Raw genomic sequence first — 27,048 nt, forward strand, 5'->3', positions numbered from 1 at the left:
GATATCGCAAGGGTGGTCGGACTTGAAATACTGTCTACCGTTCTGGTTGCCTCACACCAGAAAGGATATTGTAGCGTTGGGAAAGGGTTTCATTCCTTCAGGCTTCCTCAGTTCCACCAGGCCGGGCCAGGACGGCACCAGCCAGTCGATACAAGAACAACTGTCTGCGTTTTGTTTTTCCTCTTCCCTCCCTGTACCTTTTTCCTTGTGTGCCGTGTCTCTTTTCAGACTGTCTTCTTTCGATTGCACGTAAGCAGCTCTGAGAGCCTTTTTTGGCACTGTTGTTGTTTAGTCATTTAGTCGTGTCCGCCTCTTCGTGACCCCATGGACTAGAGCACACCAGGCACGCCTGTCTTCCACTGTCTCCCACAGTTTGGTCAAACTCATGCTGGTCGCTTCCAGAACACTGTCCCACCATCTCGTTCTCTGTCGTCCCCTTCTCCTTGTGCCCTCCATCTTTCCCAACATCAGGGTCTTTTCCAGGGAGTCTTCTCTTCTCATGAGGTGGCCAAAGTATTGGAGCCTCAGCTTCACGATCTGTCCTTCCAGTGAGCACTCAGGGCTGATTTCCTTCAGAATGGAGAGGTTTGATCTTTTTGCAGTCCAGGGGACTCTCCAGAGTCTCCTCCAGCACCAGAATTCAAAAGCATCAATTCTTTTGGCACTAATCCTCTAAATAACCAAACAGTAGGGTACTTTTGCCCATCTTTAAATTGAGATTTTTTTTTTTTTTTGGCTAACCACCGGGTCCTGTTTAAAAAACCCACCAGGTGCTGCCATGGCGCCAGACGACGGCACCGACTGGCTGCTCCAGCTGCTGTCCGAAATCCAGCTGGAGCAGTTTTACGGCAAAATCCGCAACGAGCTCCACGTCACCCGTCCGGGACATTTCGATTACGTCAAGCCCGCGGATCTGGAACGCATTGGCATGGGGCGCCCAGGTAGTTCATGTGTGGTGGTGCAACAGGGTTTATTTTTGGGAGGGGGCGTGTTGCTGAGGCTGCTTGGGGTGGTCATGTCACTGGGGGAAGTCCGTGGTGATGTCATGGTGGTAGCACTTGGAGACGGAGGTTAATTGGGAGACGGGAATGAAGGTGGTTAGAACACCTCAGACAGTTCACGGGTAGGCAAACTAAGGCCCGGGGGCTGGATCCGGCCCAATCGCCTTCTCAATCCGGCCCACGGATGGTCTGGGAATCAGCGTGTTTTTACATGACTAGAAGGTGTCCTTTTATTTTAAATGCATCTCTGGGTTATTTGTGGGGCATAGGAATTCGTTCATTTTTTTCACCCCTTCAAAATATAGTCCGGCCCCCCACAAGGTCTGAGGGACAGTGGACTGGGCCCCTGCTGAAAAAGTTTGCTGACCTCTGGCTCGGAGTGTCTATGGTAGTGGTGCTCAAAGCGTGTGGCAGGAGAGGATGGGAAGCATAACAGGAAAATCCAATCAATATGTGTTTGTGTGTTTGTGTGTTTGTGTGTTTGTGTGTTTGTGTGTTTGTGTGTTTGTGTGTTTGTGTGTGTGTGTGTATAGCACCTTAGAGACCAATTAAGTTTGTTCTTGATATACGCTTTTGTGTGCATGTTATCTGAAGAAGTGTGCATACATATGAAAGCTTACACCAAGAACAAACTTAGTTGGTCTCTAAGGTGCTACTAGGGACGCGGGTGGCGCTGTTGGTTAAACCTCAGAGCCTAGGGCTTGCCGATCAGAAGGTCGGCGGTTTGAATCCCTGCGACGGGGTGAGCTCCCGTTGCTCAGTCCCTGCTCCTGCCCACCTAGCAGTTCGAAAGCACGTCAAAGTGCAAGTAGATAAATAGGTACCGCTCCAGCGGGAAGGTGAACGGCGTTTCCGTGCACTGCTCTGGTTCGCCAGAAGCGGCTTAGTCCTGCTGGCCACATGACCCGGAAGCTGTACGCCGGCTCCCTCGGCCAATAAAGCGAGATGAGCACTGCAACCCCAGAGTCGGTCACGACTGGACCTAATGGTCAGGGGTCCCTTTACCTTTTTAAGGTGCTACTGGACAATTTATATATATATATTTCAACAGCTACCTATCTGAATCTAGGAAAATCCAGTGACAACCAAAGAAACATTGAAGCATTTCAGTGTAGTACAGCATAGAATAGCATTCATTATTATTTATGAAATGCAGTTCTCCGCTTTCCAATGGAACCAGGCAAGGTGGATAAAAATCAATGTTTTTTTAAAAAAATTAAAAAATCAGATTTTTTTTATTCATACAAAAAATCGTTTAACCACATCAGTTAACAAGCATGGATACATATGCTATAATGTTATTGTTTTAGTTAAATAAGTTGTTTAAATTGTTATTAAGGAAATGATTGTTTTTCCAGTAAAGTACAGCAGAAAAGTTGTCCAAATATGAACAATAATTTCATCATTACCTGTCTTTGCATTTCTAACAGTATAACCAAATCAGTAATTTTTGATATAACTGTAAAAACTACTGAAAATGTATTATTCCAAAAACGAAACCTTCCTCTGGTTGTAAATATTAAGAGGGTGCCAGCAAGGTTGAACCTTTCTGTAAAATGATTTAAATCACGTCTTAGTGACTAGTGATTTAAATTGATTTGATTTAAAATCAAATTCACCCTAGCATCAGTTAGGTCAAAAAAGCCAAATTGGCCCCAAGGCTCATAATTTGCAATAATTGGAGATTGAGATTTCATCCCTTTCCTTTAGGACAGAGACGGTTGGAGGAAGCCTTGAAGAGGAGGAAACCTCAAGGCCAGCGCCCCATGTCCTGGGTCTATAAGGTGGGTACTTTCTGCCTCCCTCGAAGAAACACACAAATATTAGGGTCATGGTCGTAAAATCGGAAGTAAATCGAGTTACGGCCAGTCTAGGGACAAAATGGCTGTCCCTCCTTCCTGGCAAAACAGGAAGTGTAATTCTCTGCACCACCACTTGAGGGCGCGAAGTGAGATTTGAATGGACATCGGTGTGTCCTTCTTCCTGAAATCTCCTGCCCCGCAAACTGCACATCCGCAGCTGGGTCTCATCGATTAAAAACAAGTTTCTGTTGTAAGGCGTACCTACCCAGTAGGGTGGTTCATAAAAAACATTTTTTTAAAAAAAATGCCTGCTCCAAAGGTCTTATCTTACTACACTAGGGATTATATAGCTAAATCTGAAATTTCATGCATATCAGTTAATATCTTGACTCAACAATTTCAAACAATTTCATCAAATCTGACCCTCTTCGAAAAAAATTGGGCACCCTTGTTTTAAACGTTGTGACTTTTATCTCAGTCCTGCTAGTGCCTTTATATGTTTACAGTGATGGTCTAAATATTGAATAAATTTACTCCATTCTCTCTGAAAAGTGTCTTTATACGTTTACAGAGACGTTCTAAATATTGAATAAATTTACTCCATTCTCTCTGAAAAGTGTCTTTATATGTTTACAGAGACGTTCTAAATATTGAATAAGTTTACTCCATTCTCTCTGAAATGTGTTTTTATATGTTTACAGTGATGGTCTAAATTTTGAATAAATCTACTCCATTCTCTCTGAAACGTGTCTTTATATGTTTACAGTGACGGTCTAAATACTGAATAGATTTGCTCCATTTAAACGTTTGGTCGCTCTGGTTTCCGATTTTGCCCGTCGGCTTTGCCAGTTCCGCATCGTCCATCACCTTCTCTTGCCATTCTTCCGCCGTTGGTAATTCCCTTTCTTATTTCTGACGTAGATGTTCACCGGGACACGGATCCCCGAGAGCGACGAAGCCCCCAGCCCAGCCCAGCCCTGCCCGACCCCCCGGGCCGACGCCGATGCCTCTCTCAAATGCCTGATCAGCGAGTGGGACCTGCGGATCCGGGAGCGGCTGGGCGACGGCTGCTTTGGGGTCGTGCATCGCGCCGAGTGGAGCACACCTGGCGGGGGAGTGGTACGTTTTCACCCCTCCGACTCCAGTTCCTTTGCTTCTCTACCTGTTGGACAGCCGCCCTCTGGACCTGGGACGTTCCCAGTTGTATCTGAGCTGAGCCGTCGTTGCTGGGCTGTTTGCTTGTTTATTTCAGGGGTGGGGGAACCTGTCGAGGGCCGCATCCCATCTATTGGGGGCCGCTTTCAAGGAGTGGGCGGGGCCACAGCCCAAAGGGGGCGGGGCCACCCTTTCCCCCCCCCTTTCTATCCCAACCTTTTCTCTCTGGGCTTTTCTGCCCGCCACAAAAAAAGGACAATTTAAGGTCGTCTAGCGTTACGTTTGGGATAAGGGTGGCGCTGTGGGTTAAACCACAGAGCCTAGGACTCGCTGATCAGAAAGTCAGCGGTTTGAATCCCCGCCATGGGGTGAGCTCCCGTTGCTCGGTCCCTGCTCCTGCCAACCTAGCAGTTCGAAAGCACTAAGTGCAAGTAGATAAATAGGTACCACTCCGGCGGGAAGGTAAACGGCGTTTCCGTGCGCTGCTCTGGTTCGCCAGAAGAGGCTTAGTCCTGCTGGCCACATGACCCGGAAGCTGTACTCCGGCTCCCTCGGCCAATAAAGCGAGATGAGCGCCGCAACCCCAGAGTTGGCCACGACTGGACCTAACGGTCAGGGGTCCCTTTACCTTTACTAGCGTTACGTTATATCCTCCCCTTCCTCCAGAGGAAACCCCAAACAAGCCCATTCCATCCTCGCGACAACCCTGTTGGGTAGGGATGCACAAGAGGTTGTGATTTGCCTGTGCGAGCTTCATGGCTGAGTAGGAATTTGAACCCAAGCCTGAGCCTGGCCGTGTTAAGCGTCAGAGTTGCTAGATAGAAAGACCTTTGGCCTGACATAGTGTGGTCAGAATCCTTCCTTTTCTACCCACCCAATAGGGAAAGGTAAAGGGACCCCTGACCATTAGGTCCAGGCGTGGCCGACTCTGGGGTTGCGGCGCTCATCTCGATTTACTGGCCGAGGGAGCTGGCATACAGCTTCCGGGTCATGTGGCCAGCAGGACTAAGCCGCTTCTGGCAAACCAGAGCAGCGCACGGAAAGGCCGTTTACCTTCCCGCCAGAGCGGTACCTATTTATCTACTTGCACTTTGACATGCTTTTGAACTGCTAGGTTGGCAGGAGCAGGGACCGAGCAACGGGAGCTCACCCTGTCATTGCGGGGATTCAAACCGCCAACCTTCTGATCAGCAAGTCCTAGGCTCTGTGGTTTAACCCACAGCGCCACCCATGTCCTCCACCCACCCAATAGCTGTCAGTTAATAGAGAGCTTAGTGGAGCCTCCAGTTCTAGTAGCAGTCTACCGTGCAATATCAGACCCTGGTCAAAAATGGCAGGAAAGAGCTGTAGGCGTCCTGATACCATTGACAGCGGACTCTCCTCCTCTGTGAATCTGCCCAAACCTCTTTTAAAGGCACCCACGTTCATGGGCGTCACTGCCTCTTGTGGCGGGGAGTTCCACAGGTTATGCGCAAAGAAGGACTTCCTTTTATCCACCCTGAATCTTTTCACTGGGTGTCCTAGGGTTACGAGAGAGGGAGGAAAACTTTCCCCTATCCTCTTGCCATGCATAATGCGGTAAATTTCCACTCTTTCACTTTTTGGTTGCCTTTTCTCAAACGCTTTCCAAATTCCAGAATATTGTTGCTGTTGTTATATTTATTAAATTCCTATACGGTGGTACCTTGGTTCTCAAACTTGATCCATTCCGGAAGTCTGTTCCAAAACCAAAGCATGGTCCAAAACGAAGGTGCACTTTCCCATAGAAATGTAACGCAAAGGGGATTAATCTGTTCCAGACTTTTAAAAACAACCCCTTAAAAAAACAGCAATTTAACATGAATTTTACTATCTAACGAGATCATTGATCCATAAAATGAACGCAATAATCAATGTACTGTACTATAAAAGAAATAAGACAGTATTGTAGATGATAAAAATTTAATTTTTTTCCTTACCTGCACTGATGATAGTCATTGTTTGAATGGGTTTTTTTTATCCATTTCCGCAGTCACACAATCAATCAATCTATCTATCTATCTATCTATCTATCAGTAGCTGAACTGGGTTCCACACAGTCACACACAAAAATTAACCGAAAAAGCCTCAAAAACAAAAACGCAAAATAAATAGCAAAAACAAAAGTGCCAAACTTAACCCAGAAGTCCGTTCGACTTCTGAAACGTTCAGAAACCAAGGCGTGGCTTCTGATTGGTGCTGGCACCCCGGAAACAATAGCTGACAGCCGCTTCGGACATTCGGCTTCCAAAAAACATTCGAAATCCGGAACACTTACTTCCGGGTTTTCGGCGTTTGGGAACCAAGGTACCACTGTATCACCTTTCATCCGACGATCACAGGGGTGGTTTAAAATTCAAAAAAATCCTCTTTCAGGCGAGGCGACCAGAACTCCGCTGGTTTCTACTGGGCGATTCTTTGATCTGACCTCTTTTTCCCCTTCCCCAGAAACCCGTCGCCGTCAAATCCCTGCGCTCTGACGTCTCCTGCGACCCGGGCGCCCTGATCGATTTCCTCAACGAGGTCAACGCCATGTGCTGCCTGAACCACCCCAACCTTCTACGCCTCCATGGGGTGGTCCTAACTCAGCCCCTCAAAATGGTAAAGATTTGAGACTTCATGTTGTTGTTGTTGAGTCATGTCCACCTCTTCGTGACCCCCTGGACCAGAGGACGCCAGGCCCTCCTGTCTTCCACTGCCTCCCGTAGTTTGGTCAAACTCATGCTGGTCCCTTCGAGAAGACTGTCCCACCATCTCGTCCTCCATCGTCCCCTTCTCCTTGTGCCCTCCATCTTTCCCAACATCAGGGTCTTTTCCAGGGAGTCTTCTCTTCTCATGAGGTGGCCAAAGTCTTGGAGCCTCAGCTTCAGGATCTGTCCTTCCAGTGAGCACTCAGGGCTGATTTCCTTCAGAATCCATAGGTTTGATCTTCTTGCAGTCCATGGGACTCTCAAGACTCTCCTCCAGCACCAGAATTCAAAAGCATCCATTCTCCAGCGATCAGCCTTCTTTATGGTCCAGCTCCCACTTCCATACATAATAATAAATTTTTCATTTGTACCCCGCCCATCTGGCTGGCTCTCCCCAGCCACTCTGGGCGGCTTCCAACAAAGATTAAAAATGCATTAAAATATCACACATATAAAATCTTCCCTGAACAGGGCTGCCTTCAGATACAAAGGACGTCACATGCAAAGGAAGTATCTCCCAGCCCAGGAGCAAACAGGGAGTTGTCAACTGGCTGGACCAAACATTCCCCTGCATGTCCACTCTAGGAAAACAAGGAATGTTGTACTTGACTGCTCCTTATGTATCACATCCCACAGTTCCCGCGTTGCAGAGGGTTGGGCTAGATGACCGCTGGAGGGCCCCTTCCAATGCGGTGGGCTCTTTTTAATCCAGCCCTGCCTCTCTGCCTCCCCATAGGTGACTGAGCTGGCCCCCCTGGGCGCCCTCTACGACCGCCTCCGGCCCCCCTTCCCTCTCCACCAGCTCTGGAGCTACGCCCTGCAAGTCGCCCAGGGAATGTCGTACCTCGAATCCAAGCTCTTTGTCCACCGCGACCTGGCCGCTCGCAACATCCTCCTGGCCTCCGAGGAGACGGTCAAGATCGGCGACTTTGGGCTCATGAGGCCACTGTCCAGCAAGAGTGACCGCTACATCATGTCTGCGCACCGGCGCATACCGTTCGCCTGGTAGGAATTTTTGAACCCATCCTGCAAAAATATATATCTATATATATGTATAACCCCACCCTGGGGCAAAGGGATCTGAGCCACATTCCCACAACAGTTCTTTCTTTCAAAAATTAAGATCTGAATAGAACGTTTTCAGAATGCAATTCGAACCCAGGTCCCAGTCCTCTGCTCTAACCACTGCACCGCGCTGCCTGCACTTTACCATGGGGTTGTTCTGATTGGCTCTCCCTCCCCTCCTCCGCCTCCTCAGGTGCGCCCCAGAGAGCCTGCGCATGGGGGTCTTCACCAGCGCCTCCGATGTGTGGATGTTCGGTGTCACCCTCTGGGAAATGTTCTCCTACTGCGAAGAACCTTGGATGGGATACTCCGGACGGCAGGTAATAATAACAATAACAATAATAATAATAATGGTTTTGGTTTAAGAACGGACTTCCGGAACGGATTAAATTTGTAAACCGAGGTACCACTGTACTGTTTTTAGAATTTTTTTCGGAATATTTTGATTTGTTTTAAAACATTTTTGCTTTTCTGTGGTATATCTATTTGCTGGTAAATCTTTTTTCCCCAAGCTCCTTGGGAAGGAACGTTGAGAAATAATAATAATAATAATAATAATAATAATAATAATAAAAAATTTATTTATACCCTGCCCATCTGGCTGGGTTTCCCCAGCCACTCTGAGGAATACAATAACCTATTAAACACTAAAATACAATAACCTATTAAACATTAAAAGCTTCCCTAAAGAGGGCTGCCTACAGATGTCTTCTAAAAGTCTGGTAGTTGTTTTTCTCTTTGACATCTGGTGGGAGGGAGTTCCACAGGGCAGGCGCCACCACTGAGAAGGCCCCCTGCCTGGTTCCCTGTAACCTTACTTCTCGCAGGGAGGGAACTGCCAGAAGGCCCTTGGAGCTGGACCTCAGTATCCGGGCATGCAGTGGAGACGCTCATTCAGGGATACTGGGCCTTTGAGGCCGTTTGGGGCTTTCAAGGTCAGCACCAACACTTTGAGTTGTGTTGTAAAAATCTCTGCACACAAACCGCCTGGCCGGCAGCTTCTTGTGGGCATAAGCACAGAATAATGGACACATGACCCGGAAGCTGTACGCCGGCTCCCTCGGCCAATAAAGCGAGATGAGCACCGCAACCCCAGAGTCGGCCACGACTGGACCTAATGGTCAGGGGTCCCTTTACCTTTACCATGGCACATCATCTTCATTACGTTCTCTTTAAGAGCCACACATGCTGTAAATTTTATTGTTTTTGTCCATAGTTTTTCCCATCTCTCAAAATCAATGTTATGTCCCAGATCCTGAGCCCATCTTATCATAATACTTTTAACCTCCACATCAGAACCGGCCTCTTTTAACCCTCAAGAAACCGTGTCCCTGCTTAACCTCATTCTTCGCCAGTGACTCCCAGGTTTGTGCAGACAATCAGGAGATTATTGTGACCCCAGATGACCTTTTGTGATTCAAGTTTCATTCATCTGTGAACTTTTGCAGTACAGCCTCAGGGAAGACCCAGTTTCTTTAACCACACACCCCGTCACGCGCGACATAAGCAATATTAGGATAAGTGCAATGGCCTAATTTACAGGGCGGCGTTTGATTCTTTCTTTCCATCGCCCTGAAAAAAGGAGGAGGAGGAATATAAACCGGCCACAGAAATGGAACAAAATTTGCACGTACATTTTAGTTCTTTATTGCAGTTCTAGACCCCAGCAATAAAAGATTATGGGAGAGGATTTGCCCCAGCAAATTATCTGTCAAAATTGTTGTTGTTGTTTAGTCGTTTAGTCGTGTCCGCCTCTTCATGACCCCCTGGACCAGAGCACGCCAGGCACTCCTGTCTTCCACTGCCTTCCGCAGTTTGGTCAAACTCATGTTGGTAGCTTCTATGACACTCTCCAACCATCTCATCCTCTGTCACCCCCTTCTCCTTGGGCCCTCCATCTTTCCCAGCATCAGGGTCTTTTCCAGGGAGTCTTCTCTTCTCATGAGGAGGCCAAAGTCTTGGAGCCTCAGCTTCAGGATCTGTCCTTCCAGTGGCTCCAAGACTTTGGCCACCTCATGAGAAGAGAAGACTCCCTGAAAAAGACCCTGATGTTGGGAAAGATGGAGGGCACAAGGAGAAGGGGACGACAGAGGACGAGATGGTGGGACAGTGTTCTTGAGCCTGCCAACATGAGTTTGACCAAACTGCGGGAGGCAATGGAAGACAGGAGGGCCTGGCGTGCTCTGGTCCAGGGGGTCACAAAGAGGCGGACACGACTAAACGACTAAACAACAACAACAATATCTATTGCCCAGTGTGTCATACAGCCTTTGACAAGCTCATCTTTTGTTTCCCAATCTAATAACACATTGTACATTTTAGATAAAAGTTTTTTTTCTTTATAACTTGTTTTAGAGTTCTTTACGATTTGCCTGTATGGTTTTTTAATGTTTTTATACCGTCGTTCCCTCTGTGAGATGTGAGTATTATAATTTTCTGCTGCCTGGCCATGAAACATAACTTTTGCGTGCTTTTAATGGAAGTTTACATCTGGTGCAAATGTAGAGAAACGGCAACCTAAATGCTGTCGTTTTCCATTCTTTCCTCCCCGACCAGATCATGTTGAAGATTGACAGGGAAGGCCGGCGGTTGGAACGCCCCGATGACTGCCCCCGAGAAATCCACGCCCTGGCAATGAAATGTTGGGCCCACAACCCAGAGGACAGACCCCGCTTCCGGGAGATTGTCAGCCTTCTGCAAGAGGTGAGAGAATGGAAACCGTCGGCGGCTAGGCTGACCTGGGTGCAAATTTCTCCGGTAAAAAATGAGGCTTTAATAATAATAATAATAATAAATTTTTATTTATACCCCGCCCTTCCCGGTTCAGAAAACTGGGCTCAGGGCGGCTAGCAACAAATTTAAAACACTTAATTGATGCAACAACAAAAAACCAGCATAAAATACAGTATAAAATGTGAATAACAATAAATTCAGAATTCAAAAATCAACTTAGGGGGGAAATCCGTCCAATAAACATTAGGTGATCCCCAGGGCTAGCTGGCTAAATTAGTCCTATTTGGGCCAGTGAGGAGACCAGGGGAGAATTAGCTGTGGGATCCCAGAGCAGGTAATCTTCATAAAAAGGGGAGGGGGAGGGGAGGAAGGGGAATAAAAGATCAGGCTGAATTCAAATTAAAGGCCAGGTGGAGTAGCTCTGTCTTACAGGTCCTATGGAAGGAAGTTAAATCCTGCAGGGCCCTGGTCTCATGGGACAGAGCATTCCACCAGGTCGGAGCCACCACTGAGAAGGCCCTGGTCCTGGTGGAGGATAATCTGACATCCTTAGGGCCCTCTAAACTATGATTATTCATTGACCTTAAGGTCCTCTGCGGGGGAGACCAGGAGAGCCAGTCCCGTAGGTACGAGGGTCCTAGGCCGTGAAGGGCTTTAAAGGTCAAAACCAGCACCTTAAATCTGACCCTGTACTCCACCAGAGGCCAGTGCAACTGGTAAAGCCCTGGGTGAATATTCTCCCATGGCAGGGACCCCGTGAGGAGCCTCGCTGCAGCATTCTGCACCCGCTGGAGTTTCTGGGACAGCTTCAAGGGCAGCCCCACATAGAGTGAATTACAGTAGTCAAGCCTGGAGGTGACTTTGCATGGGTCCCAAAATGGGCAGCAGCACCCCCTGGGGCCATGGAATTACCTGGCTGGGGGGGCCCTAAGAGGCAAGGGGGTGGCAGGGGGCAGAGCATCTGAATCTTAGGCTTGTGGGTTCGAGCCCCGTGCTTGGCAAAGATTCCTGCATTGCCGGGGTTGAGCTAGATGACCCTCAGGGTCCCCTGGGCATCGTCTCCACCGTCCTGTCTCTCCCTCCAACGCAGCTCCGTCCCAAGGAAGTGAAGGCGTCCCAGGATCTGAACGAACCCGGCTGGCTGCGCCTGGAGGCAAACGATGGCATCACGGTGATCGAAGGCAGGTGAGTCCAGGACGCCTGGGTCCTCTTTGGAAGCGGGGCATTGGGGCCCGAGGAAACCCTTTTCTAAAGACTCCTTCCTGCGACCACGGCAGTTCCCTCCTTGTGTCGTGACCTGGCTTTCGTGATGTTGATTTTTCAAGTATCTAGTCCACAGTCTGTACCTCCCTCTGGCAGTTATCTCCCTTCGTTCTCTATATAAGCTTTATTGCTATTGCCTTCTCCTTCCTCCCTCCCTCCCTCCCTTCTCCCTATCTCTTTCTTTCTTTCTTTCTTTCTTTCTTTCTTTCTTTCTTTCTTTCTTTCGTCTCTCTCTCCATCCATCAAGAGAGGCTATTATGTTTGACGTTTAATGTTTGATGTTTAATCGTGTTTTTAATATTCTGTTGGGAGCCACCAAGAGTGGCTGGAGAAACACAGCCAAATGGGCAGGGTATAAATAAATAAATAAATAAATAAATAAATAAATAAATAAATAAATATAATAATAGTAGTAGTAATAATACCCCACCATCTGGCTGAGTTTCCCCAGACACTCTGGGCAGTTCCCAATCAAATATTAAAAAGACAAAACAGCATTATTATTATTATTATTATTATTATTATTATTATTATTACACACAGCCTGGATAAAGTGGGCAGAGAAACATTTTCCTCCCTCTCTTGTGAACCTGAATGTTGGGGTGCTGGAGGAGCGCAGTTGGTCGAGCGTGAGACTCCTAATCTCAGGGTCGTGTGTTCGAGCTTCATGTTGGGCAAAAAGATTCCAAAATTGCCGAGGAATTTTGAACCCCAAGGATGGGGTGACAAGGACTTTTAAAACTTTCCCACCATATCCCAGAAGACAGTTTGTACAGCATCATTGCTACATCACTGACATGTCACCAAGGGTCCAGGGAGGGGTAGACAGGGGTTGCACTAGTTTAAACTTGGCAAACATGTCCAGACAAGTCCTTGTTGCAAGATTGCCATAAGCAGAGACGTCAGGGCAAGACCCAGGTATAAGATGAGCAGAGGAAAACACCTCTGAAGTCCCACCACCCAAAGTACAAGAGAACTTCCTTTGCATGTCTGGCCCCTTGGCAAGTCTGGTGATGGGATTTGGCTTTCCTTGGGCAACAATCAGCTCAGCAATTGTCACCTCTGGGAGCTTCCTGGAGTCCCTATTTGTGAAGGGCAACATAGTGTTGAAATGGAGGAAACTGGCAAAGGAGTTGATTTTATATTATTTTATATTTATATTAGTACGTTTCCGAGCACAATTCAAAGTGTTGGTGTTGACCTTTAAAGCCCTAAACGGCCTCGGTCCAGTATGCCTGAAGGAGTGTCTCCACCCCCATCGTCCAGCCCAGACACTGAGGTCCAGCTCTGAGGGCCTCCTGGCGGTTCCCTCATTGCGAGAAGTGAGGTTACAGGGAACCAGGCAGAGGGCCTTCTCGGTGGTGGCACCCGCTCTGTGGAACGCCCTCCCACCAGATGTCAAAAAGAACAACTACCACCAAACTTTTAGAAGACACCTAAAGGCAGCCCTGTTTAGGGAAGCTTTTAATGTTTAATAGGTTATTGAATTTTAGTGTTTTGCGCCCAGAGTAGCTGGGGAAACCCAGCCAGATGGGCGGAGTATAAATAACAAATTATTATTATTATTATTATTATTATTATTATTATTATTATTATTAAAGCTAGGTAACTTGCCTGAGCTGTCAAGTTGAAAGGATACATTCAGGCATAATATTTGTAACATTTAACAACTTTAAAGATGTGGGGCCCCCCCATAATTTCCGTAACACTGGAAACCGCAGGACAGGAGAGTGGCTCTTGAGTCCGAATCCTGCTTGCGGATTTCCCATTGGGCCACTGTGAGAAAAGGAGACTAGGTTTGATAGGCCATTGGCCTGATCCTGCGGACTCATGTTCTGCGGTGGTTGGTGAAGCATCGGGTGGGGCAGGGATTGATCTCTCTGACCCACACGCTCTCTCTCTTCCAGCCCCGATTCCTCGACGTGGCGAGGCCAGAACAGGCGGACCCTGAGGGTGGGGATCTTCCCGTCGTCCATAGCAAAGCCGGAGGATGAAGCGCCCCCTGCTGGCACACCGCAGATCAGCCTCCCCATCCGCAGCTCCTTCGTGCACCTGGGACACGGGGACATCGACCCCGAGCGAGGATGGGGCGCTCCGGACCGGATAGAGGAGTACGTCGTCATCAGGATGGGGGGGGGGGGAATGGAGAACGGTCTTCTCTAGTGTAAGGTTACCAGACGTCCCCGTTCCCCGGGGACAGTCCCCAGATTTACAAAACAGTCCCCTGACAAATGTGGACGCGGGTGGCGCTGTGGGTTAAACCACAGAGACTAGGGCTTGCCGATCAGAAGGTCGGCGGATCGAATCCCCGCGACGGGGTGAGCTCCCGTTGCTCGGTCCCTGCTCCTCCCAACCTAGCAGTTCCAAAGCACCTCAAAGTGCAAGTAGATAAATAGGTACCACTCCGGCGGGAAGGTAAACGGCGTTTCCGTGCGCTGCTCTGGTTTGCCTGAAGTGGCTTAGTCATGCTGGCCACATGACCCGGAAGCTGTACGCCGGCTCCCTTGGCCTATAGAGCGAGATGAGCGCCACAACCCCAAAGTCAGTCACGACTGGACCTAATGATCAGGGGTCCCTTTACTTTTACCTTTACCCCTGACAAAATCCATTGAAATTGAAAAGTGTCCCCGCATTAATTGAAAAAAATCTGGTAACCTTACTCTAGTGCACATGTGTGCATGCATGTAAAAAGGTCAAGGACCTCATGGCGGTTAAGTCCAGTCAAAGGCGACTCTGGGGTTGCGGCGCTCATCTCGCTTTCAGGCCAAGGGAGCTGGCATTTGTCTGCAGACAGTTTTCTGGGTCATGTGGCCAGCAGGACTAAACCGCTTCTGGCGCAACGGAGCACTGTGACAGAAACCAGAGTGCATGGAAATGCTATTTACCTTCCTATTTACCTACCGTATTTTTTGCTCCATATGACGCACCCAACCACGAGATGCACCTAACGGTTTTTTGGTCTATAAGACGCACCTAGTTTTTGGAGGAGGAAAACAAGAAAAAAAATATTCTGAATCTCAGAATCCAGAACAGCGAGAGGGATCGCTGCTTTCGCTGCGCAGCGATCCCTCTCGCTGTTCTGGCTTCTGGGATAGCTGCGCAGCCTGCATTCGCTCCATAAGACGCACACACATTTCTCCTTACTTTTTAGGAGGGGAAAAGTGTGTCTTATAGAGCAAAAAATACAGTACTTGCACTGGTGTGCTTTTCGAAAGTTGATGGCCTTTCAGCTGATTCCCTGGTGGCACGCTGGAATGCGGAGTTAACCAGGGCTATTGACTGTCTGGCTCCGAAGCGCCCTCTCCGATTGCATGGAGCCCGGACAGCCCCGTGGTTTTCCCCGGAGCTGAGGGTGATGAAACAATCGTTGAGACGGCTAGAGCGCCGGTGGCGGAAAACTCATTCTGAATCAGACCGGACACGGGTTAGAGCTCAACGTCGAGCCTACCAAGTGGCAATGGCGACGGCGAAGAGGGCCTTCTTCGCCGCCTCCATTGCATCTGCAGAAAACAGCAGCAGGAGACTTTTTCAGGTGGTTCGCAATCTATCGGAACCACCTGTACCACCGGGGCCTGGTAGGGACCCCAAGATCTCCTGCAATGCTTTTGCCAAGTTTTTTGCAGATAAAATCGCTCAGATTCAGAAGGAGGTAGACTCCACCGTGGGAGCAGGGCCAGGGCGGGAGAGTGCTAGAGTTCTGTCTGGTCCTGTTACATGGGATCAATTCCAATCTGTTACCTCCGAGGATGTGGACAGGCTGCTTGGACAAGTGAAACCGACCACCTGTCTCCTTGATCCTTGCCCATCCTGGCTGATAAAAGCAAGCCGGGAAGGGCTGGGCGATGGGCTCTGCGGGGTGGTGAATGCTTCCCTCTCTGAGGGAGCCTTCCCAGACCCGCTGAAAGAGGCGGTCATTAAACCGCTTCTTAAAAAAACATCTTTAGACCCGGCCAATTTGGCCAACTATCGCCCAGTCTCAAATCTGCCATTCTTGGGCAAGGTGATTGAGCGGGTGGTTGCTGAACAACTCCAAGCACGCCTGGAGGAAACGGACCATTTGGATCCCTTCCAATCAGAATTCAGGCCTCACCATGGGACTGAAACTGCCTTGGTCGTGCTGGTTGATGATCTCCGGCGGGCTAGGGACAAAGGTGAGAGCTGTTTCCTAGTTCTGCTGGATCTCTCAGCGGCCTTTGACACCATCGACCATAACATCCTTCTGGACCGTCTAGAGGGGCTGGGAGCTGGGGGCACTGTCATACAGTGGTTCCGCTCCTTCCTCCTGGGCCGTGTCCAGAAAGTGGTGGGGGGGGATGAGTGTTCAGACCCCTGGGCTCTCACTTGTGGGGTGCCTCAGGGTTCTGTCCTCTCCCCCATGCTTTTTAATATCTATATGAAGCCGCTGGGAGAGATCATCAGGGGATTTGGACTGGGTGTTCATCAGTATGCAGATGACACCCAGCTCTACCTCTCCTTTAAATCAGAACCAGTGAAGGCAGTGAAGGTCCTGTGTGAGTGCCTGGAGGCGGTTGGAGGATGGATGGCGGCTAACAGATTGAGGTTGAATCCTGACAAGACAGAAGTACTGTTTTTGGGGGACAGGGAGCGGGTTGGTGTGGGGGATTCCCTGGTCTTGAATGGGGTAACTGTGCCCCTGAAGGACCAGGTGCGCAGCCTGGGAGTCATTTTGGACTCACAGCTGTCCATGGAGGCGCAGGTTAACTCTGTGTCCAGGGCAGCTGTCTACCAGCTCCACCTGGTACGCAGGCTAAGACTCTACCTGCCCGCAAACTGTCTCGCCAGAGTGGTGCATGCTCTAGTTATCTCACGCTTGGACTACTGCAACGCGCTCTACGTGGGGCTACCTTTGAAGGTGACACGGAAACTGCAATTAATCCAGAATGCGGCAGCTAGACTGGTGACTGGGAGTGGCCGCCGGGACCACATAACACCGGTTCTGAGAGATCTGCATTGGCTCCCAGTACGTTTCCGAGCACGATTCAAAGTGTTGGTGTTGACCTTTAAAGCCCTAAACGGCCTCGGTCCTGTATACCTGAAGGAGCGTCTCCACCCCCATCGTTCAGCCCGGACACTGAGATCCAGCGCCGAGGGCCTTCTGGCGGTTCCCTCATTGCGAGAAGTGAGGTTACAGGGAACCAGACAGAGGGCCTTCTCGGTAGTGGTGCCCGCCCTGTGGAACGCCCTCCCATCAGATGTCAAAGAGATAAATAATTACCTGACATTCAGAAGACATCTTAAGGCAGCCCTGTTCAGGGAAGTTTTTAATATGTAACGCTGTACTGTTTTTAACACTGATTGGGAGCCGCCCAGAGTGGCTGGGGAAACTCAGCCAGATGGGCGGGGTATAAATAATAAATTATTATTATTATTATTATTATTCGAACTGCTAGGTTGGCAGGAGCTGGGACCGAGCAACGGGAGCTCACCCCGTCGTGGGGATTCGAACCGCCAACCTTCTGATCGGCAAGGCTCGGTGTTTTAGACCACAGTGCCACCCGCACACACACAGAGGGAGTCATGCACAGGGACCCTGCAGCATTACATGTGCTGCCCCCTGGTGGTCTGGGGTGAGACTGGCCCCAACCGCCTTCGACTGCATTGCGACGCAGCTTGCAAGGAATAAAAGAAGCAATTAATTGGCAATGGAAACCAATAAGCTCCTGGCAACAATGTTTTTAGAAAGGGAAATGTTCTGAGCTGCTTCGGCAGGAAGATGAGGTTCTAAAAGTTGCAGGTGCAAAAGGATCGGCGTCTCAGGATTTCACGTTCGCCAGAAGGCCGGTCCGGGGAGTAGCTATTAGTAAAGTTGTGCAATTATTATCATCATTATTTTAAATATATGTAATTAGAGGCTTGTTTGTTTTCTACCCTAGGAAGAAACCGAAAGCGCGGGCGGTTAACTCCAATCCCCAGAATCGAGCTGGAGGCAAGCAGCTGTTGCAGTTGAGTCGTGAGTGTCTGCTTCATCCGCCTCTAATCTAATAATAATAATAATAATAATAATAATAATAATAATAATAATAATGTGTTCCAATAACTTTAGTCGCTCTGACAGAAGTTGCTGGAGCACCATTCAAATGGCAATGCCCATTATCTTGAGGGGGGCCCTCAAATATTTTATTGGGGGGAGCGACGACACCTCGGCCCTTAGGCATCGGCTTCTATTCCAGAAACCACCCTTGCAAGATTTGCCATTCAAAGTAGGGAACAAACAAAATAGGGAACATTCAATAGTTAATCATTGATCTATTTAGGAATGTTTCAGCAGAATATTCCCATGTTAGGGCTGGTTTTCCTGGACGTATCGGGGATCCAGAAATAGCTCAACAACTTTTCCACTTCTTTGAAATACAGCAATCCTTGTTGTTTAGTCGTTTAGTCGTGTCCGCCTCTTTGTGTCTTTTCTCCTGAGGTGGCCAAAGTCTTGGAGCCTCAGCTTCAGGATCTGTCCTTCCAGTGAGCACTCAGGGCTGATTTCCTCCAGAATGGACAGATCTTATCCCATGTTAAAGCTTCATTAAATCTACTTCTCATTACAGTGTGAATTAAACCAAGTATACTTAACAATAGAACTCAAGAGTCCTGGCCCTGGGCTCAGTGCCGGATTTATGTACAGTGGTGCCTCGCAAGACGAAAAGAATCCGTTCTGCGAGTCTCTTCGTCTAGCGGTTTTTTCGTCTTGCGAAGCAAGCCCATTGACGGATTAGCGGATTAGCGCTATTAGCGGCTTTTAGCGGCTTATCGGCTTAGTGGATAAGCGGATAAGCGGCTTAGAAAAAGGGGGGGGGAGGGAAAAAACCTGCAGGAACTCGCAAGACATTTTTGTCTTGCGAAGCAAGCCCATAGGAGATTCGTTTTGCGAAGCACCTCCAAAACGGAAAACTCTTTCGTCTAGCGAGTTTTCCGTCTTGCGGGGCACCACTGTATAAGCTAAACAAGCTATAGCTCAGGGCCCCACTCTCTTGGGGGCCCCAAAAAAATTAAAGGGGGAAAAAACCTGGATGTACATTTCCAAAATATAAGATAAAAAAAAATAAAATAAAACCTACCTACAGCAACAGGGTTTTGTGCTGTGTAGGCTCCCAGGATGGAAGTCATGGCCCCGCCTGCTAGCCTGCTCCTTAAAATATCCCTGGTTTGCTCCTTTCTATATATAGGGTGCCTACATTCTGCATGGACTGGTTGCAGGGCAACATGCGCAAATGGCTTGAGATACCTATGAGGTCCATAAATGACCATATATTCAACCCCAAAAACTGGGACCATTTGTTGTTGACAAAGGACAGCTGGACATAGAAAAGGCCCCATTACCTTCGGTAGCTCAGGGCCTCACCAGACCTAAATCCAGCCCTGGCTTATTTCCTGATTGGAGTGAGACTGAGTTGAGAAATAAGACTAAGAGCACATATCAATATAGGAATGTATTTGATAAAATGTAAAGAAATATACAATAATAAGAGTACATTCATTTGTAAAAAAAAAAGAATATACAATGGGATAGACAGGAAGTCTAGTGTGTTATTATGTACAGTGGTACCTCAGGTTAAGTACTTAATTCGTTCCGGAGGTCTGTTCTTAACCTGAAACTGTTCTTAACCTGAAGCACCACTTTAGCTAATGGGGCCTCCCGCTGCCGCCACACCGCTGGAGCACGATTTCTGTTCTCATCCTGAAGCAAAGTTCTTAACCTGAGGCACTATTTCTGGGTTAGCAGAGTCTGTAACCTGAAGCGTATGTAACCCGAGGTACCACTGTAAATGATTGGGGGGGGTTTTCTTTTTGTTTTTTCTCTTCGTTCTTCCTTTTTCTTTTTGTTTCATTTTCTTTCTAGGTATATAAAATTTGTAGATAATTTTTGTATACATGTTTGGAAATTATATTACAGTCCTGTGATGTTTACCGATGTAATATAAGAATGTTAACAAATAAATAAAATGCAAATTCAAAAATAATAATTCCCGATTCTCTCCCAAAAAATATGCAATGCCATGTTTCTCTCACCCCTGCTTCTTTCTGTTCTTCCTCCCAGGTCTCTCCAAGAGCCTGGAGTCCCTTTCGGACTTCAGCGTTCTGCGCACCAAAACCCGGCTGCCTGCGTTCAAACCGGACCCTCCTGGCGTCCCTCCCCAACAGCGCCGTTTCAGCGATCTGCCAGGACCTCCGGCGCAGCAGCTGGAGCCACGGGGTCGGAAGCCTTTGTCCCGTCTGCCCAATCCGGCCCTGCCCTCCTGGGCCCTCCCCAAGCCCGACGGCCCTCCTCCGGGGGCCAGGGAGAAGGAGCAACGGCCGCCCAGACCCCCACCTCCGAAAGGGGCGCTGCCCCCAGCCCCTTCCGGAGGGCAGAGGCCAACCCTGGCAGAGATTGAGAAGAAGATCAAGGAGGTGAGGGCACGGATTTGACCAAACGATGCCAAAGGCAGCAGCAGGCAATCCTAGAAATGTAATAATAATAATAATAATTTATTATTTGTACCCCGCCCATCTGGCTGGGTTTCCCCAGCCACTCTGGGCGGCTTCCACAAAGACCAAAAAGACACTAAGATATCATACATTAAAAACGTCCCTGAACAGGGCTGCCTTAAGATGTCTTCTGAATGTCAGGTAGTTGTTTATCTCTTTGACATCTGGTGGGAGGGCGTTCCACAGGGTGGGTGCCACCACCAAAAAGGCCCTCTGCCTGGTTCCCTGTAGCTTTGCTTCTCACAATGAGAGAACCACCAGAAGGCCCTCGGTGCTGGACCTCAGTGTCTGGGCTGGACGATGGGGGTGGAGACGCTCCTTCGGGTATACTGGGCCTTTGAGGCCATTTAGGGCTTTCAAGGTCAGCACCAACACTTTGAATTGTGCTCAGAAACGTCCTGGGAGCCAATGTAGGTCTTTCTGGACCGGTGTTATGTGATTTCGGCAGCCACAATAATTATTATTATTAATGATAATAATAATAATAATAATAATAATAATAATAATAATAATAATGGGAAGGTAGGGCCCCCCCCCATGGATCATAGGAAAGAGTAATAGAATTCTATGCATGGAATCGCAGCGCTGGGACCCCCAAAGGTCATCCAGCCCAAACCCTTGCAGGAACCAATAATGGGTGGGGCAATGATTGGACCATCGGATAGCTCAGTTGGTTAGAGCGTGCAGCTGATAATGCCAAGGTTGCAGGTTCGATCCCCATACGGGACAGCTCCATATTCCTCCGTTGCAGGGGGGGTTGGACTAGATGATCCTCAGGGTTCCCCTCCAGCTCTACAAGTCTAGGATTCCAATCTTTTCCCCTCCCTGACGTCTTGCTCGCACCAGATTGTAAGAGGTCGCCCTGGGAATATTTTGCCTTTGACTCTGGCTGTTTGCCTCCCCAGGTGGAAGACAAGGTCCACGGCGCCACGACGGAGGAATGCCACGAGGCCTTGAGGGCGAGCGGCTGGGATGTTCAGAAAGCCAGCCAGTTGCTAAAGGTGAGAGGCCCGGTTCTCCAGCGGCGCCCTGGCCCCCGTTCCGCACAGAGACGGGGCTCTCGCTCTGCCTTCCTCAAATATTCCTCATCAGACCCCGGCAGGCACAGCTGATGTAACACTAAAACTGGGTGTTGCGTTCCCAAAGCAAGGCAGGATTGGACTCCGATTAATAAAATACCCACGAGGCTTGACCAGCAAGATTCTGGGAGGAGTGCGTATAATAATTCCCTCTCCACCCCTCGGCCCAGGTTGTTTTATTCACAAAAGAACTTTTTACACAGTGTTCGTAAGAACCAATCAGATTTCCGCTGAGCATTTAAAAAAAAAACCACGTGGGACAAAGTTAGATCAGAAGAAATCCTGTTAACTACGAAGACTACTATTTCCTACTTGAGCATGCGTATGTTGTTGTTGTTGAGTCGTTTAGTCATGTCCGACTCTTCGTGACCCCCTGGACCAGAGCACGCCAGGCACTCCTGTCTTCCACTGCCTCCCGCAGTTTCGTCAAACTCATGCTATCCAACCATCTCGTCCTCTGTCCTCCCCTTCTCCTTGTGCCCTCCATCTTTCCCAGCATCAGGGTCTTTTCCAGGGAGTCCTCTCTTCTCATGAGGTGGCCAAAGTCTTGGAGCCTCAGCTTCAGGATCTGTCCTTCCAGTGAGCACTCAGGGCGGATTTCCTTCAGAATGGAGAGGTTGGATCTTCTTGCAGTCCATGGGACTCTCAAGAGTCTCCTCCAACACCAGAATTCAAAAGCATCCATTCTTCAGCGATCAGCCTTCTTTATGGTCCATATGCATATGTAATTCAGAGTAAATAAAATAGGAAACGAGGAGGAATGCTTTTAGGAAACTCCGGAGGTCATGAATAGCAATAAACAGAAGAGGAAGGATGGGTAGTATTTACCATCTCTTTGTGAACTCTCTTCCTGGCCCTGAGATTAACAAAACTAACAATAGCTACATCAAAGAAGCTAACTGTCATCTTTATGGCCCAGGATGCCTGGCGAACCAACCGGGAACTGGTCTGTGTCCTAGAATGCTTATACGCGCCTGTCAGGCGTAGAGAAAGCAATTGCCAGAGGTGGCGAGGCTTGTGGGATTCGATCAGAAACTATTGTCAATGAATCAAACCCAGTCAACGCCATACTTTCACCGCGGACACAAATGGCTTGCTCCATATTGCATAATTCCTCATAGCAATCCCATCTGATCACTACATCAGCGGAACATCCAACGAGGCTGAATGTTGGAAGGATCCGGGCTGATAAAAGGGAGCTGAGAATTGTTAAACTGTGGAACTCCCTGCCACAGCAGGCAGCAACGACGGCCGCCAAGTTGGACGGCTTTAAAAGAGGATCGGACAGATTCACGGAGGACACGAGGACTACGCTCTGCCTCCGCAGCCGTGCTTCCGAGTCCCTGTGGCCCAAAGTTGGTGGATATTACTCTCTCTGGTGGCAGTGAGTTCCGCAGTTTAATTGTGTTCCGTCCAGAATGTTCCGACGTTCGGTTTTAGTGGCTGGCACCGAGAGGGAGAGAAACTGTCAATTTTCGCCATGATTTTATATCCCTCTCTCCCGTATCCTCTTTCTTGCTGTCCCTCTCAACTGAAAAACCCCCAAATGCTGAGACGTTTCTAAGAAACTGAAGCCCAGCATGGGACTTCTGGTGCTCCTTTTGCAATCGAAACCGTGTGCCTTCCACCAAGTTGGAATCATGGAATCAGAGTTGGAAGGGACCCCCGGAGGTCATTTTTGAAACAAGAAGAGAAATCCTAATTAGAAGAATTATAGAGTTGGAAGGGAGCCAGTGGTCATCTAGTCCAACCCGCCGCAATGCAGGAATCTCAGCTAAAGCATCTGTGATAAATGGCCACCCAACCTTTGTTTAAAAGCCTGCAAGGAAGGAGAGTTCACAACTTTCCAAGCAGTGCCGAATTTACATATAAGTTAAACAAGCTATAGCTCAGGGCCCCACTCTCTTGGCCCCCCCAAAAAAATTTAAAGGAAAAAAACCTGGGTGTACATTTCCAAAATATAGGATAAAAAAACCCAAATCAAATAAAACCCATGTAAGTCATGGGTAGGCAAACTAAGGCCCGGGGGCTGGATCCGGCCCAATCGCCTTCTCAATCCGGCCCACAGTCCATAGTCCAGGAATCAGCGTGTTTTTACATGAGTAGAATGTGTCCTTTTATTTAAAATGCATCTCTGGGTTATTTGTGGGGCAAAGGAATTCGTTCATTTCCTCCCCCTAAAATATAGTCCGGCCCCCCACAAGGTCTGAGGGACTGCTGAAAAAGTTTGCTGACCCCAGATGTAAGTCATGGGCCCCGCCCGCTCGCCTGCCCCCTAAAATATCACAGGTTTTCTCCTTTCTATATATAGGGTACCTACATTCTGCATGGACTGGTTGCATGGCAACATGCGCAAATGGATTGATATAACTATGAGGTCCATAAATGACCATAGAGCATATATTTGACCCAAAAAACACCAACAATTTGTTGTTGACAAAGGACAGCTGGACATAGAAAGGGCCCCATTACCTTCAGTATCTTAGGGCCTCATCAAACCTAAATCCGGCCCTGCTCCCAAGGAAGACCTTTCCACTGCTGAACAGCTCTTGTTGTTGAATTGTTTAGTCGTGTCCGCCTCTCCGTGACCCCCTGGACCAGAGCACGCCAGGCCCTCCTGTCTTCCACTGCCTCCCGCAGTTTGGTCAAACTCATGCTGGTAGCTTCGAGAACACTGTCCCACCATCTCGTCCTCCGTCGTCCCCTTCTCCTTGTGCCCTCCATCTTTCCCAGCATCAGGGTCTTTTCCAGGGAGTCTTCTCTTCTCATGCGGTGGCCAAAGTCTTGGAGCCTCAGCTTCAGGATCTGTCCTTCCAGTGAGCACTCAGGGCTGATTTCCTTCAGAATGGAGAGGTTTGATCTTCTTGCAGTCCATGGGACTCTCAAGAGTCTCCTCCAGCACCACAATTCAAAAGCATCCATTCTTCGGTGATCAGCCTTCTTGATGGTCCAGCTCTCACTTCCATACATCACTATGAACAGCTCTTACTATCAGAAAATTCTTCCTGCTCTTGAGTCGCAATCTCCTTTCCTGGTCCTTCTATTATTCATTCCTTCTACCATTCATTTATTTATTTTGTGAAATTTATATGCTGCTTGCTTGTAGAGAAAAGGATAGAAGAACCAAAGTGATCACTAAGGGAAATCAAGAGCAGCATTGTAAGACTGTTGGAAGGTTAAAAGTAACAATAGGCTATTAAAACTTTCTAAGCATCTAAGCTTTCTTGAACCAAAAATGTTTTTAGCAGGTGCCGAAAAGAGCACAGCAAATTCCATGCCTGATGTCAACAGGTGGAGAGTTCCATAGTTGTGCACTATAAGAACAATTTCTTGCAAATGGGGAACGGGTATTTCATAGAATTGTAGGACACCAAAGGTCATCCAGTCCAACCCCCTGCCATGCAGGAAAATCCTGCCCACAGCCACCCCTGGGTGGATTCGAACCACCAGCCTTCTGCTTAACAGACCGATGCATCAACCCCTTGCGCTGAGTGTCAGTTCTGCACATCAGAAGCGGCCCAATGGGCATGTATAGCCATCTCTTATAGCTGCCCCCAGAAACCCTTTCCGGTCTCGGGTCCCTCTGACGCGGTCTCCTTCTGTTCCGCAGGTGAACCAGCTCTTCCATCTGAGCTCTCATTCCCGGGAAGAGTGCCGGTGGATCCTGGAGAAACATCGCTGGAACCTGGCCATGGCCTCTCGCTATGTGCTCAGCCGGGGGCTGCGGACCTGACCTGCGTTTTGCGAAAGACGGGAGGGTGTCAAATCCTTCAGAGACAGAACAAAGAGGCGCCTCCATTTGACGTCTTCCAAGCGGCAAAGCTCGTCGTAAACGCATAGCGAGGCCAACGCATTCCCCTTAGGTGGCGAATCTTCGCTGACCTGCCATGGGGCTTTGGGGGATTCTGCGAGACCTCTGGCATCCTGCCCCCTGGCTCTCATGCAGCGTCCACAAACCTGGTGCCCTCAGCAGAACCCAGAAGTGCAAGGTGCCTTTATGCGAGTCCTAGAAGGGCCTGCTGAATCCGACCCATGGCCCACCCAGTTCATCATTCTGTTCTCCCAGTGGCCAACCAGCTGCCCCACTGGAAAGCCTGCCAGCAAGATCACACCTAGGCCCTTTCTCAGATGTCACAGTAATAATACAGTCGTACCTCAGAAATCGAGCGGAATCTGTTCCGGAAGTCCGTTCGACTTCCAAAACGTTTGGAAACCAAGGCGCGGCTTCCGATTGGCTGCAGGAAGCTCCTGCAGCCAATCGGAAGCTGCGTCGGACGTTCTGGTTCCAAAGAAGACCCACTTCCGGGTTTGCGACGTTTGGGAGCCAAAATGTTCGAGTTGCAATCCGTTTGGGATCCGAGGTACGACTATACAGATAAAACCAATAAATACGGAGAGAGAAAGGAGACAAATGACGACAACAATAATTTGTTAGATCTACTATTTTCTGTGCAAATGCTTTGGGGTGCTCCAATGTTTCCTTTCCAGTTCACTTAGATTTCATTTAAGTTCTGTCATGCGTCACATAACTTGCCCTCTGTGCTCTTGAAACCAGGCCCGTCTTACCCATAGAGGCTAGTGGCGCGGGGGCGCCAAGTTCTGGAGGGCGCCAGGCGAGAGTCCGGGGAACACCGAACGAGCGTGCTGAGTGAGAGAGGGTGCGTGTGCCACTCCCGCCGGCTCGGTTTTCCCTTTGTAGCCTGCAGGCGCAGAATTCTGCGAAGCGCCAGAAGGCTAAAAGGGAAAAAATCGAGCCAACACTTGGCAAGAGTGGCGCATGTGCCCTCGCTCGCTTGGCGCAGGCCCGTTCGCTCAGTGTGCTGCCTGCCGTGGTGCCACGTCCAGCGTCGCGTCCAGCCCCCATCTCTTCCCCGCCGGAGGAGCCGCCCTCCAGCCGCTGCCCGCCTCCTCCAGCCCTAAAAAAAGGGTCAACTCTGGGAAAGGGAAGGGGGGCACCAGAGGGATCTTTGCACCATGGTGCTGGATATGTTTAAGACGGCCCTGCTCAAAACTCAAGCACCTTCCTGTTCCTAAACTTCGGAGCGTAAAGAACAACTCCCCCTTCTCCAGAATGACCCACCCTTTTAATCGGCCCCAATCAGCCCGAAGGGTGAGATGATTTATTCTCAGTAGCTAAAATTGCTCCCCTTGCCTCCAGATCACAATATCTCCGCTAGGGCTCCCCCTTTGACCTCAGCCAAATGACGCTGGACCTGGTGCAAGGCAGCTAACCATGTTGGAGAACAGCTGCTCTAACTCATTCATTTTGTCTACTTTGCGGCGGGGTTGGACTAGATGACCCTTGGGTCCCTCCCAACTCTGTTTAAGTCTATAATTCCACCCACAGAAGAGAGGCGTTTGGGACTTTCCTGTCTGTCTCCCTCTCTCTCCTCGTTTGTCCATCCCCAGCTGATCTTCCTTTAAGCGTTAAAGGATCCCATTTTTAAAGGTTCTGCTCTCGCTGAGAAGGCTAAACTCGAATCTCGACCTGGAGCTCTGCGTCACTGCAAACCCTGCAAAAATAAAAATCCTATAGAAAGCAACAGCGCTAGAGGTGGAACGGAAAGAAGATTGTTAGCCGCTTTGAGACTCCTTTGTTGTTGTTGTTTAGTCATGTCCACCTCTTCGTGACCCCCTGGACCAGAGCACGCCAGGCACTCCTGTCTTCCACTGCCTCCCGCAGTATAGTCAAACTCATGCTGGTAGCTTCGAGAACACTGTCCCACCATCTCGTCCTCCGTCGTCCCCTTCTCCTTGTGCC

The 27,048-nt window shown here is 49.0% G+C and overlaps 1 protein-coding gene across 2 annotated transcripts in view; it reads left to right on the forward strand.

Annotated features, from left to right (window-relative positions):
* Positions 1 to 25,569, forward strand: part of TNK1 (tyrosine kinase non receptor 1) — a 34,433-nt gene extending 8,864 nt beyond the window's left edge. For both annotated transcript variants that reach the window (XM_053362211.1, XM_053362212.1), the window contains exons 2-14: positions 771 to 941; positions 2,712 to 2,785; positions 3,725 to 3,922; positions 6,425 to 6,577; positions 7,403 to 7,671; positions 7,925 to 8,051; positions 10,288 to 10,434; positions 11,555 to 11,649; positions 13,635 to 13,838; positions 17,622 to 17,698; positions 19,778 to 20,130; positions 21,114 to 21,209; positions 24,898 to 25,569. In XM_053362211.1, coding sequence (XP_053218186.1) covers positions 779 to 941; positions 2,712 to 2,785; positions 3,725 to 3,922; positions 6,425 to 6,577; positions 7,403 to 7,671; positions 7,925 to 8,051; positions 10,288 to 10,434; positions 11,555 to 11,649; positions 13,635 to 13,838; positions 17,622 to 17,698; positions 19,778 to 20,130; positions 21,114 to 21,209; positions 24,898 to 25,020 — 2,079 coding nt within the window. In that variant the 5' untranslated portion in view covers positions 771 to 778 and the 3' untranslated portion in view covers positions 25,021 to 25,569. The remainder of the gene's footprint in view (positions 1 to 770; positions 942 to 2,711; positions 2,786 to 3,724; positions 3,923 to 6,424; positions 6,578 to 7,402; positions 7,672 to 7,924; positions 8,052 to 10,287; positions 10,435 to 11,554; positions 11,650 to 13,634; positions 13,839 to 17,621; positions 17,699 to 19,777; positions 20,131 to 21,113; positions 21,210 to 24,897) is intronic.
* Positions 25,570 to 27,048: the final 1,479 nt, after the last annotated feature.

The sequence above is a fragment of the Podarcis raffonei genome, chromosome 13 (assembly GCF_027172205.1).
Source record: "Podarcis raffonei isolate rPodRaf1 chromosome 13, rPodRaf1.pri, whole genome shotgun sequence".
NCBI classification, from domain to species: Eukaryota; Metazoa; Chordata; class Lepidosauria; order Squamata; family Lacertidae; genus Podarcis; species Podarcis raffonei.